Genomic DNA, 16532 nt, shown 5'->3' on the forward strand with positions numbered 1-16532 from the left:
AGACAGCAGGTGGAATCAAACACCCTACCTCGCAAGAGCCAACATGTTTAAACACCTTAGTCCTGAGAGGTCCTGAGCGTATCCCAAAAGGCAAAACTGTTTATCAGTAGGCCCGGTGGCCCACAGAGTTAAAATTTTCCTAACACTGAGAATCAGAAAGTAAATGAAATGCACTGCTTTCAATTTTATTTAACTAAATGTCCCAATGATAGCTTCAGTAAAAGCAGCCTTCAACCACTGAAGCAGTGATGTGAACCACCTGGCAAGCTACAATGCACAACCACGGTTGATATGCTGCATTTCTTCTCCATGTGCACCCTGAGTGATATTACTCACTTGTGTGGAGGGAACGATGATATTCTGACTGGGCATTGGTTTTTGTTCTTTTTAAAGGATGGTGAGGACACAATTTGCAGAGACAACTACTCAGACCCAAAACATCACTTCTGCTTTCTCACACCTAACACCAAGGAGCAGACAACACCAGTAGTACTTAGCTGTATTCAGGACTCCAGTTGCTCCATGTGAACACCATACCGAGTAGATACACCAAGTCAGTACTTCCTTCATCTTAAGTTTTACTTCACCAAAATTTCTATTGAAAAGAAGCCTGAATAAAGAAGTCCACGACTGGACACTTCTCTTTTTCATGTTATAATAGTGCCTTGTGGTTGCTGCTTCTGTGTTTTTTGGGGGCCAGGGGGTATTACCTGAATGTCAAAAACCCAGAAGTCTAGTAATTTCCTCCCTTTTCTCCTACTTTGAGTTTGGCACGACCGCTAGTAAGCACTCCAAGAAAACATACTGTTCCGTCAGGAAAACGAAGATGCTCCCTTGCACAGGAGGAGAGAGAGCCCGAAGGGACCGGCCGGCTCCCAGCAGGCCAGCGCGGCAGCTTTGACGCGGGTCTAACACAAGTCGCAGGTTATTTTTGCCAAAATTTCTGTGAAACCGTGTGCCACGGAGCCGCCGCTGCAGCAGCCTGACCTGACCTGCTGCCGCCTCAGCGAGGGAATGGCGGCCGGCGGCGCCCTCCGCGGAGCCGTCCTCGCCTCAGCTGCGCGAAGTCCCTCGCCGGGCCGCGGGCTCTCCGGACGGCGATCGCCATCGCCTGGCTCACACCACCACCTACTGTCGGAGGCCGGTCAGGGGCCAGGTGGCGCCGAGCGCCTCAGATTTGAGGGCGGCAGCACCGCCCGCGCCTCAGCTTCCTCCCGCCCTCAGCCCCGCCCGCCCCTCAGCCCCTCCCTTCCTCCCGCCGCGGCCGGCCCCACACGGCCGGGCCTCCCCCTCAGCCCGCCCGCCGGCCGCGTCCCGCCCCCTCAGCGCGCTGAGGCGAGCCGGCTCCTCCTCCCTGCCGCCGCCTTCGCATCGCGGCTCAGAGCCCGCCGTGCCGGAGCGCAGCCGAGCCCGATGGCCCGCGAGGAGGCGGCGGTGGCCGGCGAGGAGGCGGCGGCGGCGGCCGAGGGGGGCGGCCTGCTGCTGGAGATCGTGGGCTCCCCGCTCAACCTGAGCCTGCTGGGCCTCTGCCTCTTCCTGCTCTACCAGATCCTGCGGGGCGAGCGGCCCGCGGCGCCGGCGGGCGAGGCGGACCCGCCGCCGCTGCCCAAGATGAAGCGCCGCGACTTCACGCTGGCGCAGCTGCGGCCCTACGACGGGGTGCGCGACCCCCGCATCCTCATGGCCATCAACGGCAAAGTCTTCGACGTGACCCGCGCCAGGAAGTTCTACGGGCCCGGTGAGGGCCGGGACGGGCGGGGCCGGCGGCGCGGCGAGCCCGGGGCGGGCCCAGCCCGGGGACCCCCGTCTCTTTGTGCCCGGGATCCGGCCGGCGCCGCTGGCCGGAGGGATCACGGGCGCCTCGGTGGCTTGGCCGCCGCTCGGACCCCGCGGGCAGGGCGGCCCGCGCCCCCCGCCGCCCTGCGCAGCCCCTGCTCGGGCGCCGGGCGCGGGGAGGGGCGGCCCCGCCGCGGGGCCGGTGCTGGCGGGGGAGTTTGTTCCTGTGGTGCGGGGATCAGCGTGCTCCGCGTTACTGCCTAAGCCACCTCCTGGCCTGCGGGATAAACGCTCGGCTAAGCTGCCTGTGCCCTCTTGCCCCTGCTCACGATCCGGAGATTTGGAAAGGACTGGGCTTTCTTAGAGCTGCGAAGGGTGTGGGCAGCTCAGCCTGGGACCAGATCGCGGAACCAGCAGTGCTGGGAAACCTGCCTCCCCGGGTGAGGCGGAGGGCAGGATTACCGCCATTGCCTGGGCTCCAGAGCCGGGCCTCGACGTTGTAAAAGCTCCGGTTTTGTCAGCCTGCGTTGCTTCATTATTCTCTTTATTTTCCCAGGGCAGGTTACACATACTGCAAGTACCGTAAGAGGTTGTGCTGCTGCTGGGTTGTGTGGCTTCGCTGGCCTCGGGTGCCTTTGCCTGACACCGGGCAGCAGAAGCCAAGTGTTTACATTCCATTCCCAACTTTTAGTGGACATCACTCTATTGCATAATATGTATACTAAATACACAGCAATTTAGATTAAACCAGCTTCCTATCAGGAGCGTAGGCAGTTCAAATGTGCAAAGATTGAATAACCTATGCAGAGGCTTATAGAGGAGCTGGTGATGAGGTGGGTGAGAGTACGTGCACCCAGGTGTAAGAGTTTAATCACCTCCACTAGGGTATGGGGTTTTATTTTTAACAGAGGCCTCCTGTTAAAAAGCCTCCCTGAGGCTTGCTAATTTGTACTGGGTTTTGTCTGGCATAACCACCCTTGCACTGTCCAGACAGGTGGTAGCTGCAGTAGTGAGCTGCCAGTGCTACTCAGAGACAAGAAGAATAGTGCAGGAGACACCACGTATTTGGAAGCATGATGAGATTATTAGTTTTGGTCCAAACATAGGCTGGAGGCTGTCGCTAAATGACGCTGGACTGTAACTTTGCATTCTGCAGCAGTCAAGATGATATGTACAGCTGAGTTACATGTGCAGTTTTGTATTTGTGCAAACTAAAAACCACTTGACTTAAGGACCATGCTTTGGATGCTACCTTTCTTGACAACAGTAGAAGCTGCCCGTTGTATCTAATTTGGTAATTGCTGAATGGCTCATCACAGTGTCTGGCTAGTTTTGTTTTAATTTTAATGGAAAAGTAAGACTCTTTTGATGAATTTAGGAAAAAGCTCACTCCGGGAGGCGTGGAAGGTGGTATGCTCTCTACAGTAACCAAAGTTCACATCTAACTTCTTTAAGCTCCCTTAAGAAAAACTTTCAATGTCTAGTTGCAACGTGATATCTCCATTTTTGGCTTGTCATGCAAGCAAGTTAATCATTAATGAAGAGTCTCTCTTGATAAGATAGCTCTGGTCTACTGTGAGTTGCATGCTTTGATCATTTGAGTTCATCTTGCATTTTGAAAGTTTTAATAGATGTTTCTTCCAAGTTGGTAATTTCTAGTATCTCCACCACATTTGCTGTCAAGTCATCCTTTCAGCTCTTGAAGTCAGGAGCATCTCTTAGAAAACCTCCATTTCACCTCAGACTTGCAAATCCTTCCTCTGTTCCTCTTTCTGAGGATGTGCTTCCTAGTTTGTATGCTTGTTCTTACCCTGTTTGTATGTTCCATGCACCATTGTGTGGTTCATTGTCCTGATGTTTCAGCAAACTCGGCATCTCTTCCCATGGTTTTGTTTCTTGTCCTCTTCCTCTGTTTTCCCTTATTACCAAGTAGAATAAAACTTTAAAACATTTCAGAAATTTGAGGCACCTCTGATGCACAAGTGAAGGTAGGAACTCATCATCTGTTTCAGTTTGGGGACTCTGATCCACGAAGATCGTACAGCATCCATTACCTCTGTAATAATGCAGCTTATGTTTTTATTTTAAAGGGGGCCCGTATGGGATTTTTGCTGGAAGAGATGCATCCCGAGGTCTTGCTACTTTCTGCCTGGATAAGGAGGCTCTGAGGGATGACTATGATGACCTCTCTGATCTCAACGCTACACAGCAAGAGGCCTTGAGGGACTGGGAGTCACAATTCACTTGTAAGCAATTTTAAACCTGTTTACAAAGAAGTAGCTAACTAGTGTGTAATAAGGGAAGCAATGGTTAAAAGGCTGTTACCAGCTGGAAACATCAGTCTGGAAACTTATTTTGAGTTAGTACCTCAGTTTCCTAAGTATTAATAGAATTACCGTTACTCAAAAGAATTAAGATAAATGTCAGGTTTTCCTTCTGCGGTCTCCCTCCCTCTGCTCCTTACAGAACAGTAGGAGAGATGGAAGTGCTGTCATAGGATACGATCTATAAGACCACGCAAAAAGTTGACAGGAATTGGAAATTAAGAGCATGTTTTTGATACAGTTAAGATCCCATCTATAAAGACAATTAGATTTTAATGCTCTGAAAAATGAAGCTTATGTCCTGTTCAGCTTCTCAGAAATGAGAGTAGCATTTGAATTATTACTTCTTGGCTTTTTTGAGTTTTGAAAGACTGTTTAAACTAGGCCTTTTCCCCTTGGAGCTCTTGATACAACTTTTTTTACTCTAAATAAGTTATTCTGCATGGCCTTGCTGGTGGCTTTATCAGATTCATGGACAACTGTGTCCAGCTGACCCTCTCCCCAGAAGGTGATCAGAAATGGGCAAATGCCACCTCTGTGCTTGCAAGCAGCCTGGTCATTGCTGTGCCAGTGATGGCCAGAGTGGCAGAGGAAAAAACACAACTTCCACACTTGAGATGTTTGTTCTAAAATTAACAGATGGAAGTCACTTTCATAGTTGCCTTGTTTTTCTATGCTTAGTATTAAAAGTTTAAAAAAGGCAATTCCAACTGTTCTGTGGCGTGTGCCTCAACTTGCTGCTCAAAAAGAAGAACTTCAAACCTCTGTTTTATGGAAATTGCTGTGTTGACCTTGTACCAGGGCATGCCCACTGGTATGATTTTTTTTTTTCTCCTATTGCATATCTTGTTGATGAAAAATAATTCCTCCATATCTCATGATGCCTTTTAGGCAAGTGAACACCAAAGGGATTTCTTGTGCTCAGATAAGACAAAAAATAAATGTATCAGTTGTTTGTGTTGATTAATTTATATATATATATATATATGAGATGGAAATTGCATATACAAAAAAGTAGTATAGTGGAAATAAATGGTTTTTGTTTTTAAATCTAGTGTTCAGTATTAAAGATTTACTATCACTAACTAGCATGGAGCTTTCCTCCACGTAATGTCATTAGAACATCTCAGTCCTGACCTGATGTGCCCCTACTATTTTGGCGCTCTTCCTGTCTTAATCAAGACTGTTAATCATGCCACACTGAATGGCTGTTTTATTACGCTAACAAGTATGTCGCAGAAACGAGTACTATGCTACCAAATATCTGACCTAAAGTAGTGTTTAAATCTACCTTTTCAAGAGTCGGGCATCAGGACTGACAGTGAACTGCGCTCTTTTTATTACTATGTTTCTAGTAAATTTGCCAATTAGTTGCTTTAAATTCTTATTAATTATAACAACAATGTTAGTCCAAAATACCTGTAATCAGAGGCATCTTTTGCTTTGTTGAAGTTGACAGATGGGCAACATAGCATAGCTCTCAGTTCTTACATGTATATGATCTCGGCGTTTTTACATGTTCAAAAAGAGATATAAAATAAGGCAGAGGCTTAGCTGCACAATCGCATAACAGATCCATCTTTATCTCTGGGAGAAAGGATCTCTCTTCTGTCCTATTGGATATTTTCAGTATATATTACAAAAAATAAAACCTTTGAAAGTTGTGTACATGTGTGCACGTATGTATGTGCGTGCATGTATAATACATAACATAAATATTCTAACAATGCCATTGGCTGAAAAACTAGCTTTGACATTGGCAAGAAAAATAATCTAATCCAGGATTCTGTTTCTCTAGCTGAATGAGTCCCTCAGTTTACATGTGTCTTTACATTCATTCATCTTTTGGCTGAAGCAATAGAAGGAGAATTACAGTTACATTCCCTTTCATGTTTCCTACACTTACTACAACATTAATAGTAGTTCACTTAGTTGATTTTGGCTTTTCTCCTTCCCCCCAGTGTTTGGAATAAGTTGCTGAGAGCTATTTTATTATAATATAGGCATTTTGTTAATTTAGGAAACAGACATAGGAGTTAAAAAAGGTACATCTTCAGGGCAGAGTAATGACCTGGATTCTTTTTTTTTTCCCAGTTAAGTATCACTATGTTGGTAAGCTGCTGAAGGAAGGGGAGGAACCCACTGTATACTCTGATGAAGAAGAAAAAGATGCCCAGGATGCAAAGAAAGACTAAAGAGTACAGTGAGGAACCATCTATTTTTGAATCATAAAGGATCATTTGTAACATTCCACTTCTGTTTTACAAGTTGCAACAGCAGCAATGCTTACAAAAGGTCCAAAGTTACAGTGAATTGTTTCTTTTCAAAGGTTTCCTTTTCAAATTCGGTAAACTACTAAAGGTCTAAGATCTATCTTCCTTTAAACCTGCATAATCTGAAGTATGCACGAAACATGTCTGTGCTAAAGTAAACTGCAATTTTGGCAATAAAGGACTGTTTTTGTCCTATCACCACTTAGTGCAGAGCAGGCTGAAATCCAGTTTTTCATTAACAACCGAACACTGTGGACACAAGCACAACAGTAACTTCACATACGCAACACAAATTCCACTAAATCTTGTTTTGTGTTAGCTTCTGCACGATCTGGGCCTTGGGTTGTAATTCCTTTAGAAAAGGGACTCTATTTTATTTGTCCATGAAGCATCATACTCATTTGTGGTGCAATGTAATTCAATATTATGTAAGATAATTTGGCTTTTAAGGAGTTACATAGCGGCTTACAGATGAAACGCTAACTGCTTTAAAAAAAGATGGGAATTTTTAAGAGGTTAAATCACTTTTAGATACTTACAGAATTAATAAGGATTGATGAATACTTGATGTATTCAGTCATGCATAATTATGCATGGATTAATATTCTTTGTTTACTTTTAAAGCACATCTTAAGCGTTACAAAGGTTTAGATATTGAGTGTAACTAAGCATCCCTAAAAACCGGGTACACCATGAAGTGTGACTCGACCGGACTACTATTCATTCACTTTCCTGCTTAGTAAAACTCTTCTGTGAATTTTAATGAAATTATATTAAACAAGGAAGATCAGTTGCTATTGGTTGCTAGGCCTAAAAAGAGACTTGCTGGTATGGCATTATTAACAAATGCTCTTGTACATGCAGCTTTAACTAGCAGAAGAATGTTACTGGTCAATGTAACTTACACAAATTTCACTGTACAAAATAAAATAACATGGCGTAAGCCGTTTCTGTGTTGAGGCCTCTCTTGCTTTGGAACGTTGCCATTAAAAGAAACGGCATGATCTCATGCATAACCAGCAATGCTATACCCAGGGGACCTGACCTTTGAATCGCTTTTTACTTATTTGCTGTCTTAGCTCACATCTATGTTCAGTTACTAGGTTTGTTCTGACTACATAACCTAGTCTGCTACCAGAGGGGGCTGGGTAAATGGATTTGACCAAGGAAAAATGTAAATCTGCTCCTTCATCATCCAAAATACTTCTGCAAAACTTTCTCAGAAATCCCAAGGACATAACTAATGATTTGCTGATCACTCGTAAACGTGTTTCTTGTCCAGGCAGTTCTGCTTGGGTGCCTGTCTGGTATAGTTCCCTGTATTTAGTTGCTCTGGTTTGGCCGTTCAGCCGAGTTGTTTCAATTTGGCAACGTGACCAAAATGACGAACTGAGTGGGAAGGTGTAAACTAGGCAAAATTGTTCGGAAGTAGAGTGCGTTGCACAACAGCAGCTTTGATAAACAAGTTGACACAATATGTTAAAGTGCCTGAGACCATCTGTGGTGAGAATGAATTACTTTCCCTCAGTCCTAACACTTTCACGGCATTTTCTTTTGGTTACACTGGGCCTTCAAATAAAGAGTTTGAGCCAGATAGCTTGCGTAAAGTGGTACCGTATGAACTACCTAATGAAGGTCTAGAGACAAATGTAAATCTTGTCATGACGTTTGTGTTGCTGTTTTATTTTGAGAGACATTTATACTCTTTGCAAACTACTACTAATGGTTTACCTCAGATCGGAAATGTGCTTTTATTTGTTTAAGAACACATTCACATTATATAATATGCTTTGCTGCTGCAAAAACAGTTGGGCATAAAAAGGCCCAGGTAATTGTTAACACTCAGCAAAATCTGGAGCTTTGGAAGGCAGTCATGTAGTGGAACTAGGCTAGGCTGTAACCTGCCTTTCAGTGGACCCAACCATCTGACTCTTCGGTTACTCCATAACGTATCCTGAGGAACTGAACCCTATTTTAAGTATTAATCTATATGTTAAATGATGTGTCACAAAGAATAATAATAAAAACTACCCAGAAAACTGGCAGTAACACAAGGCAAAGCTTAACGTTAAGCATTTGTGCTCCTTGGGAAGGAAGTATTACACTTTGGTAAGACCACTTTTTCAGAGAAAACAAAGAATTTATTGTGAAAGGGGAAGAAGCGAGTCACAAAAGCAGTGGTTTCATGAAGCAGCAGGCATGGATTTGATTTTCTTCTAAAGTGCTGGAGAAAATGGATGGGATTTAGCTTCTTTTTTACTCTCTGTTCATTGCAACCTGATCCCTTCCTTCACCAGTGACTGGCTGCAATGACTAAGCAAAAAGAACCATGCCAGGTAGCTTAACAGATTGTACATTAACGAAGCAGGGCACGATGACCAACTAAGAGCAGAGACCGTCAGCAATCTCCCCCTTCTGAAGTATCCAAACACCCATTACATGTGTGTGTGTCACGAAGGCATACATGAGGAGCTCTAGGACAAACCAAAATCCACTAGCATCTCTGGTGTACTGTCAACTGCTTTGTAAAATTCAGATATTCTTTTACCTGGGGTCTACCTGCTCTTAATCATCTTTATTAGCTCTTACTCACGCTGTTTCAGTTAAACAAAAAAAAGTTCAGTAATGAATGCTTATGTCGAGAGTTATGTAGGGGGTTTTACAAAAGGTGAGGCATTTCTATGCCTTGCCTGGAATCTCTGGATTAAGAAGAAAGGGCTTTATATCATCATTGCTGTATTCTTGTATTTCAAGCAGACGGACTGATGTAATAATGGGCATTGTGTATTTCTGCTTTAAAAAGAGCCTGTAGGATTTTGTCTTCAGCATTCAGCGCGAGGTACAACCAACTGGCCATGTATTTCTGGTAATGAGCTTAGTTCCGACAGCTCCCCTGAGAAGACTTCTCCTCTCACTAGCTCCATTAGGAGGCATTCTCATTAGTTCTGTATGGAAAGTCAGATTTGATTGCAAGATCTGCAGTCTCGGGGCCCTACTTCGTACATGTCAGAGTAAACTGTTTCCATAAAAAAACCAAACCTCTTGAACCTCTACAACACCACCCGCCAGCCTCAAACTGAAAGGTGTGAAATCATGCCAGCAATATTATACGTTTCCATTGCTGAACTATATAAATGCTGCTTTTAATGCATCTTTTCACCTAGTAAGTGTTCTAATTGTCTAAACATTCTGTAACTTGCATACTTGAGATGTGACATTTATTCCTATAACTATTGAAAATTAATCCAGAAAGCTATGTATTTAAAAAGTTTTAAAGCAAACTGTTACATGTATCATTAAAGATTAGCCTTCAGGATAATAAACAAAATTATACTGAACAGTCCAGCATATGAGAGGATGGGGCTCAAATTAAGTGTGTCGATAGGAAAAGTAAAGAATTAGTATTAAAACACCTGAAAACAGGCTCTAAATAATGCCACCTGTAAACAAATAGGAAACCCAAAAGTTCTGTTTCAGTATGAAGATTAAAATGGTGCCTCACATTTTAAAATGCACACATATTTTATTTACTAACAATGTTTTACACAGAATGAGGACTTGGAGATAGAGGATTTGCTTTATCAATTTCAATCAATACAGGTGAATGCAAGAAGCAGTTATGGAACTGGTATTTATTTGTTATTGAATATTGTGACATGTTGATAAAACACTGGAAATGTACACCTAAGGAAATCTTTAGTTCCTGCTCCCCCAGATTAACAAAAAGAAATACTTCCTCACCTGTAATCGAAAAGCCTGTCTCATGGGAAATGGGTACTTATGCACACAGAACTGTCTATAGAGTGACGGGGCACGAAGTTTTGTCATCTTTAATCCGCAAATATTGCATAGAGGAAAACCACGCTTGGTATGTCATATCAGTGCAACTGAAACATATTATACAGTCAACAAATACAATAGTTGATCTTCATTATAACTGTATAAAATACTAAAAAGGAGACTTAAGAGGGGCATAAGTGTTCTCCAAAATAGTCAGAAAATATTTTTGTCAAGAAAATAAGATCTTTTTAGGTAAAAGTAATAGATTAACAGTACTTTGAGTAGCAACCATTTCTCATTCATTACCCTGAAAAGGCACTCAACATCTGAACATGTGAACAGAGAAGACTGGTAAAACCTGGCTTAGAAGCCCGTAGGAATCGCCACTATTGAACACTGGGGGAAAACCTATCTACCATGAACAATTACAATTTCTTTTTATTACTGTTTATTAGAGCAGAAGTTACAAACATAGGTAAGAGTCTATGTAAAGAAGGCAACATCATCACGTTAACTTAGTATATTGACATGTAATAAATAAAGCATCCTAAAATGAAAGCTGAAATAACCATTGTATTCAACTTAGAACTGGTCCTCTATATCTTGCTAAGGGACTTTGTCCAAAAGCAACTGTGGCTGTCTTATAAATATAGCCAGCTGAATAAATACAGATATAACTCCAGCTCCTAGACTGCGTTTTCACATTTTTACCTACATGCAGCACAACTCTGACAACATTTGACAATTCCTCTGGAAATTATTTGTAAGCAAGCTCATACTAAATAGCTATCTTGCTGCATGTGCCTTCAAAAGGGCACACTTTGAAATCTTGTGAACAAATTTTCAACCTGTATATATATGGGGACTGTCAGCACGCTGACACACATTGCCCTTTCACTATCTAACATTCAGAGCTTTGCTTACACCATCATTCAGATTCCTGGAAGCACTACATCTAGCACAAGTTCAGTGAAATCTGTCCTCCCAAAGACCAGCAAGTTTTCAGAAACACCTCTAGAATTGTAAATAGGAAACAAGCATTTTTCGAGCGTGGATTTTACAGAAGATGGGATTTTTTTTGTATTTGGAAATCTATTACTTCCCATAATTGAGTATAAATATGCCCTACACCTTCCAGTCCCATGATTTTAACAATCTGATTGAGGAGGCACTTCATATGCTTGCTCTAGGATTTACATAGCTATGTTTTTTCCCAATGACTTGTTATTACTAAATACCATAACTTTGATATTTACATGGTTCCCTACATTTAATCAGATTATAACACTCTCAGATCTCAACTCTGTAACCTTTCAAACTGTTAGCGACTGGTCCTTGAAAGTTTGTCTGGCCCTGGGGAAAGCTTTGGTCCTCTGTTATCCAAAGGCAAACACAGATTCTGGTTTTGTGGCTCACTACACCGATTAGATATTCTAACCAAAGGGATTACCTAAGCAAAAAACCCCCAGTATTTCATATACCTTTTAATGGTCAAAGGGCTTTCTTCTCCCACTTCTATATAAAAACTTAAGAGCTATTACATAGTAGCTGTTCAGCATCCTCTTCTGGGCTCTGTTCCACAGAAAGTATCTGAGCAGGGGTTTGTCTGAATTATCTCAAGAGGAAATAGAGGGCATCCTCTGACATCTGCATCCATCTCTCTTCTCAACATTAATTTCCTCTCATCTCCTGTAGATAAGTATATGAAAAAGTTACTTGAAATGAGTTTGTTGGGGGACAGGGAGGGAAAGGGTATGGGGAGGTAGCTGTAACGTACCGCCAACAAACTGAAAGCATAGTACATTGTGAGAGGGCTGTGAGTAACAGTAGCCAGAAATGTAGCAATCCTGTATGGACATCAGATGACTGCCTATATATAAATTCACTAACTTTAGACAGCACTTCCCACCCAGATGTGTCACATACTGAGTTGCCTAACAACGTTCTAGTTGTCTAAAGCATGTTGAGTTGTTAGCATGCACGTTGTTATTAGCAGAATAACCACCTATCTGATAAGGCACACGACAGATACTCTGCTGTCCAATTAAGTAGACAAATACTACTCTTCAACTGCAGCTGTGTGTAGTGTTTCTGAGCTAAACTGAACAAACCTTTAACTGCAGAGAAGTTGCACTCTTTTTTTATGCCATGTTTATACTTTTTAAAAGTCTTTTTAAAAAACACTTACCATTCATCACTGTAAGAACTGTAGCAACTATCCTCACCTGCCGGAGACCTGTCAAATTCAGTCACCTTAGTTCTGGTGTCCCTCTTTCTCACCTGTCCTCTGGAGGGTCTCCTGAAGTGGCAAGCCATCACGAGGGGTAACATCTGGTGCTGCCACAGCGGTGTGAAGTGTCTTCAATTTCACTTTGTTGTGGAACATTTTCTTACATTTTCTTTGTATCTTTCTGAGTGACTCCAGCTGCATGCAACTGTCCGTCTCTGAAAAGCCACATTCATCATATAATAGATTAGAAGAAAGCTTTTTTCGCTTTTTCTTCATTTTGCGAGCATTTCTCTCCTCTTCCCTGGATTGTCTCTCACTTCTCTGTCCTTCATGTCTTAATTTACTACTAGACCTCTTGCACGACTTTTTAAGCTTATGTTCACACTGCCTTGCCAAGCCCTCATGGACAGAATTAGAACAGAAGCTACATTTGCTGCTTTCCTTCTCTTGACCTTCCAGACTTACATTTTTAAGGTAAACCAGTAATTTTCTTTCCCCGGCTCTTGCAGGCAAGCACCCTTTAGTACAATTGCTGTAAATTTCTTCACACCTTCTTTCTGTTCTCTTCACTGAGCCACTACGTGCCTCTCTAAAGTACTCGGAATCACTGATCTCTTCCAACAAATCCTTTAATCTGCAAGCAGATCTACATGTCTTGTATGGTGCAGTACCTTCATCATTACCATCTTCTTGTTTGAATTCCTTATCATGAGTAAGAGCAGTGCAATCCAAAGAATGAGTCAGTCCAGCATATGGCAAGTTATCAACAGTGAGTGAGTCATTCCTCTGCACTTGCAACTTTTTTGCAAACCTACCCCCATAGGTCTTGTTTTCTAATGCTGTGTCTGTTGACCCAAGTTCCCCAACAGTGATCACCAGTCTGTAATTATCATCGCTAGTACAATTTCTCTTGTTGAGGTTTTGTAGAGGACTCACTTCTCTGAAGTGCTGACTATGTTTGTTACTCAAGCTGATGTCAAAATCACTATCATCATCAGACACCACTCTCTTCCACCAGCACTTGTTCGCAGTGGTTTTTGGCTCTAAGCAAACACGTGCATAGCGTGGTGTCTGATAGTAGTTTAGTAAATAATGGATGAATTCATCAGTCTCAAAAACCTTTTGCTTTTCGCAACCATCTTCACCAGACACTGGCTGCGTGTGAACTACATTCAATGTTGGGTAGTCCCTTCCATCAAGAGATTCGATGACCCTGCAGTCTTGTGTAACTGTAATCTGTAAAGATCCACAGCCAAAGGAGTTGTACACTTCTCTGCCAGGCAGTCCGTCAAAACTCGGGGCTGTAGAGGAATCATTTAAAATCGTCCTGACTATATGACAAGTAGACGCATGGAAGTTACTCACATCTCCTTCCTCGCTACATAAGCTGCTACCTTTTTGGGTTAACGGGCACTTAAACGCTTCCTTATGTTTCACCTTTTTGTGCGTATGATAATGGGAGTTAATCAGTTCCCGATTAATGTCTTTTAATGCTGTTTCAGAAAAGGAATTGTCCTTCTTTACGCTCAATGAAGGATCCACTTTTTGACTTGACAACTGCGCAAAATCCTTCAAATAAAAAAAAAAATCAGGAAAATTATTATGTACATTTATTGAGTGCTATAGAGCGCTAAACTGCAAACTCATAAGCAAGCAGTCCCACAGTCAGAAGAATTATACAGGTGAGGGATAAGTTTGGCTTTGTACGATTGAGCTCTGAACTATCTCACTATTCCTAAGTTAGAACTACAGTATTTCATCATCTCAGAAAGCTGCATTCTCAATTCAGTAAGAAAGTGGTCCTTTCAACGATTTTATCTATCTCACTGCAACTGCATTAAAAAATATTTATTCTTTCTTTGATCACAGCATCACAACTAGTATTGCGTGCAACAGTAAAATTAATAGACTTTTGTAGATCAAATATTTTATTTAGAATAAATTGCTTTGTTATACATTGTTTTAAATGGGTCCAAATACAACCAAACTAAAGCTTTCCAAGTGGTGAAACCAAGAAAATAGAAGTTTATTTAATACATCACTTTCATAACTAAGGCGGACAATGTCAGACATTATGGGGCCCTAAAAGTCATGCAGAATGGCAAGGGTAGCCTCTGACTTCAACTCTTAGTAAATTACAGTTCTTTAGAAATATTTAACATTAAGGATCGGGGAAAACATACACTTGTTAAAAGCTACAAGCAAATTTTTGCTTAGCAAATAGTGAAGAGAAAGCCATGTTAGCACCCCTGAGAAATGAAAACCCCTGTTTTCATTTAAAACTTTTTTTAGCCCAAAGCACTAAAATAAACCTCCAAACATTAATCTGTGTGCAAGACACTCAAATTTTTATCACTCCTCTGCTGACTTTCTCAAGATCTTAGCTGAATCAAACTGAAATAAAACTGATAGCTTAGTGTTGGCCACAAAAGAGAGGCTACTAGAAATGCAACTGGCATAATCCGTGTCAATTTAATTCTGTCACTTGCAGACGTGAGACCAAAACAAGCAGAGATAGCATCATTTGCATCCCACCCCGAAACTCCTTGTTTGCAATGCTGGATCAAGGCTAATAGAGCCGATACAGCCCTTCTAGCCCTATTTTTACTCAGTAATGACAAGGCCTCAAACAAGCATCAAAGGCAAAGTTTCTGGGTGGAAATGCACCACCTTTGCTCTCAGGGAAAGACTGAGAGCAGATTGTCACAAGACTTAGACCTCAGGCCTTCTCAGCGTTCCCAAGGCATTCTTCTGAATAGCATCAAGACATCAAATGTCTAGTGAATTATTCAAGCTCTAATATATACCCTTCAAAATTTAAAGTATGTTTTAAAATAGTCTTACTTTCACACGGTTTAACAGCACTGTAAGCAGTCTGACAGACTCCACTCTTCTCTGAGCTAGCAGGGATTTCCTTTCTTCCCATTCAGGCATATTCTCTGGCCACTGCTGTTCTTCAGCTGGTACCTTCTGCTGCTTTTGGGGATGTTTCTCATCTCCATCTATCTGCCTTTCTTCTCTCCTCCCGAGCTTAGCTTTCTTTTTTCTCTCTTGAACTTCTTTTCAGCACCACGTCTTTTTCTAGGTAATTATCAATATGGGACAATTTAGATGACACTTGTTTACATTTTGATTCCAGGGGAATTGGATGCAAGTCTTTGAAGCGCTAATAATAAGCAACCAGTTGCCAAGAACCCACATGTGGCTAACAAGAAATCTTGTTTGTTAGAATAACGTTTAAAAAAACATGGCACATAGATGACATGCATCCAACTGATGCACACGTTTAGAAAGTTCTTTGTCTCTTCAAATGGTTTGCATTCTAGGGTTTTCTTTACAAGCACTGCCAAGATGACAGATTCACATCATTTGTCTCCAATGACACAACTAGAGACTGATCATTTGGATCTAATTCTTAAGTTAACAAATCTCCCCTACCAATTAGCATGAGGGTCCCATTTAAGAGATATTACAAGACTATTTCCACTGTTCTAAAAATTAAAGTTGAAGCTGTGTGCTGGTTTTGGCTGGGGTAGAGTTAATTTTCTTCCCAGCAGCTAGTACAGGGCTGTGTTTTGGATTTGTGCTGGAAACAGCGTTGGTAACACAGGGATGTTTTTGTTACTGCTGAGCAGTGCTTACACAGGGTCAAGGCCTTTTCTCTTCTCACCCCACCCCACCAGCGAGGAGGCTGGGGGGGGGCACAAGGAGCTGGGAGGGGACACAGCCGGGACAGCTGACCCCAACTGACCACAGGGACATTCCACACCGTATGGCGTCATGCTCAGCGTATAAAGCTGGGGAAGAAGAAGGAAGTGGGGACGTTCGCAGTGATGGCGTTTGTCTTCCCAAGTCACCGTTAGGCGTGATGGAGCCCTGCTTTCCTGGAGATGGCTGAACACCTGCCTGCCCATGAGGAGGAGTGAATGAATTCCTTGTTTTGCTTTCTTGCCTGTGTGGCTTTTGCTTTATCTATTAAGCTGTCTTTATCTCAACGCACAAATTTTCTCACTTTTACCCTTATGACAAAGTGTTCACACACATAAGTGTTTAAAAATATTTTTTTAAAAAGTATTTGAATAAGAAGGTATTAACACTGGAAGCATAGCAATGTTTTCAGAGATCTAGCATTACAGTTGCTATGCTCTG

At 42.3% G+C, this 16532-nt stretch overlaps 2 protein-coding genes across 2 annotated transcripts; one reads left to right on the top strand and one right to left on the bottom strand.

Moving 5' to 3' along the window:
• Window positions 1-1332: 1332 nt before the first annotated feature.
• On the top strand, window positions 1333-7322 carry PGRMC1 (progesterone receptor membrane component 1). Its single transcript, XM_075513240.1, has 3 exons — window positions 1333-1738; window positions 3867-4022; window positions 6195-7322. The coding sequence occupies exons 1-3, from the start codon at window positions 1414-1416 to the stop codon at window positions 6293-6295; spliced, it is 582 nt and encodes a 193-aa protein (XP_075369355.1). The 5' UTR covers window positions 1333-1413; the 3' UTR covers window positions 6296-7322.
• Window positions 7323-9012: 1690 nt separating this feature from the next.
• Window positions 9013-15439, bottom strand: LOC142415190 (A-kinase anchor protein 17B-like). The gene is made up of 3 exons (XM_075513236.1): window positions 15228-15439; window positions 12434-13952; window positions 9013-11842 (listed from the first exon to the last, which is right to left on the bottom strand). Exons 1-3 carry the CDS (start codon window positions 15315-15317, stop codon window positions 11706-11708), a joined length of 1746 nt encoding a protein of 581 aa, XP_075369351.1. The 5' UTR covers window positions 15318-15439; the 3' UTR covers window positions 9013-11705.
• Window positions 15440-16532: the final 1093 nt, after the last annotated feature.

This window comes from Mycteria americana, chromosome 10 (genome assembly GCF_035582795.1).
Source record: "Mycteria americana isolate JAX WOST 10 ecotype Jacksonville Zoo and Gardens chromosome 10, USCA_MyAme_1.0, whole genome shotgun sequence".
NCBI classification, from domain to species: Eukaryota; Metazoa; Chordata; class Aves; order Ciconiiformes; family Ciconiidae; genus Mycteria; species Mycteria americana.

Coding starts and splice junctions, on each gene's coding strand:
- PGRMC1 (XM_075513240.1), top strand. CDS start 1,414: ATGGCCCGCGAGGAGGCGGCGGTGGCCGGCGAGGAGGCGGCGGCGGCG. Junction 1,739..3,866: donor CAGGAAGTTCTACGGGCCCG/GTGAGGGCCGGG, acceptor TTTATTTTAAAG/GGGGCCCGTATGGGATTTTT. Junction 4,023..6,194: donor CTGGGAGTCACAATTCACTT/GTAAGCAATTTT, acceptor TTTTTTTCCCAG/TTAAGTATCACTATGTTGGT.
- LOC142415190 (XM_075513236.1), bottom strand. CDS start 15,317: ATGCCTGAATGGGAAGAAAGGAAATCCCTGCTAGCTCAGAGAAGAGTG. Junction 13,953..15,227: donor TGCTGTTAAACCGTGTGAAA/GTAAGACTATTT, acceptor TTTTATTTGAAG/GATTTTGCGCAGTTGTCAAG. Junction 11,843..12,433: donor GGAGACCCTCCAGAGGACAG/GTGAGAAAGAGG, acceptor ACTTATCTACAG/GAGATGAGAGGAAATTAATG.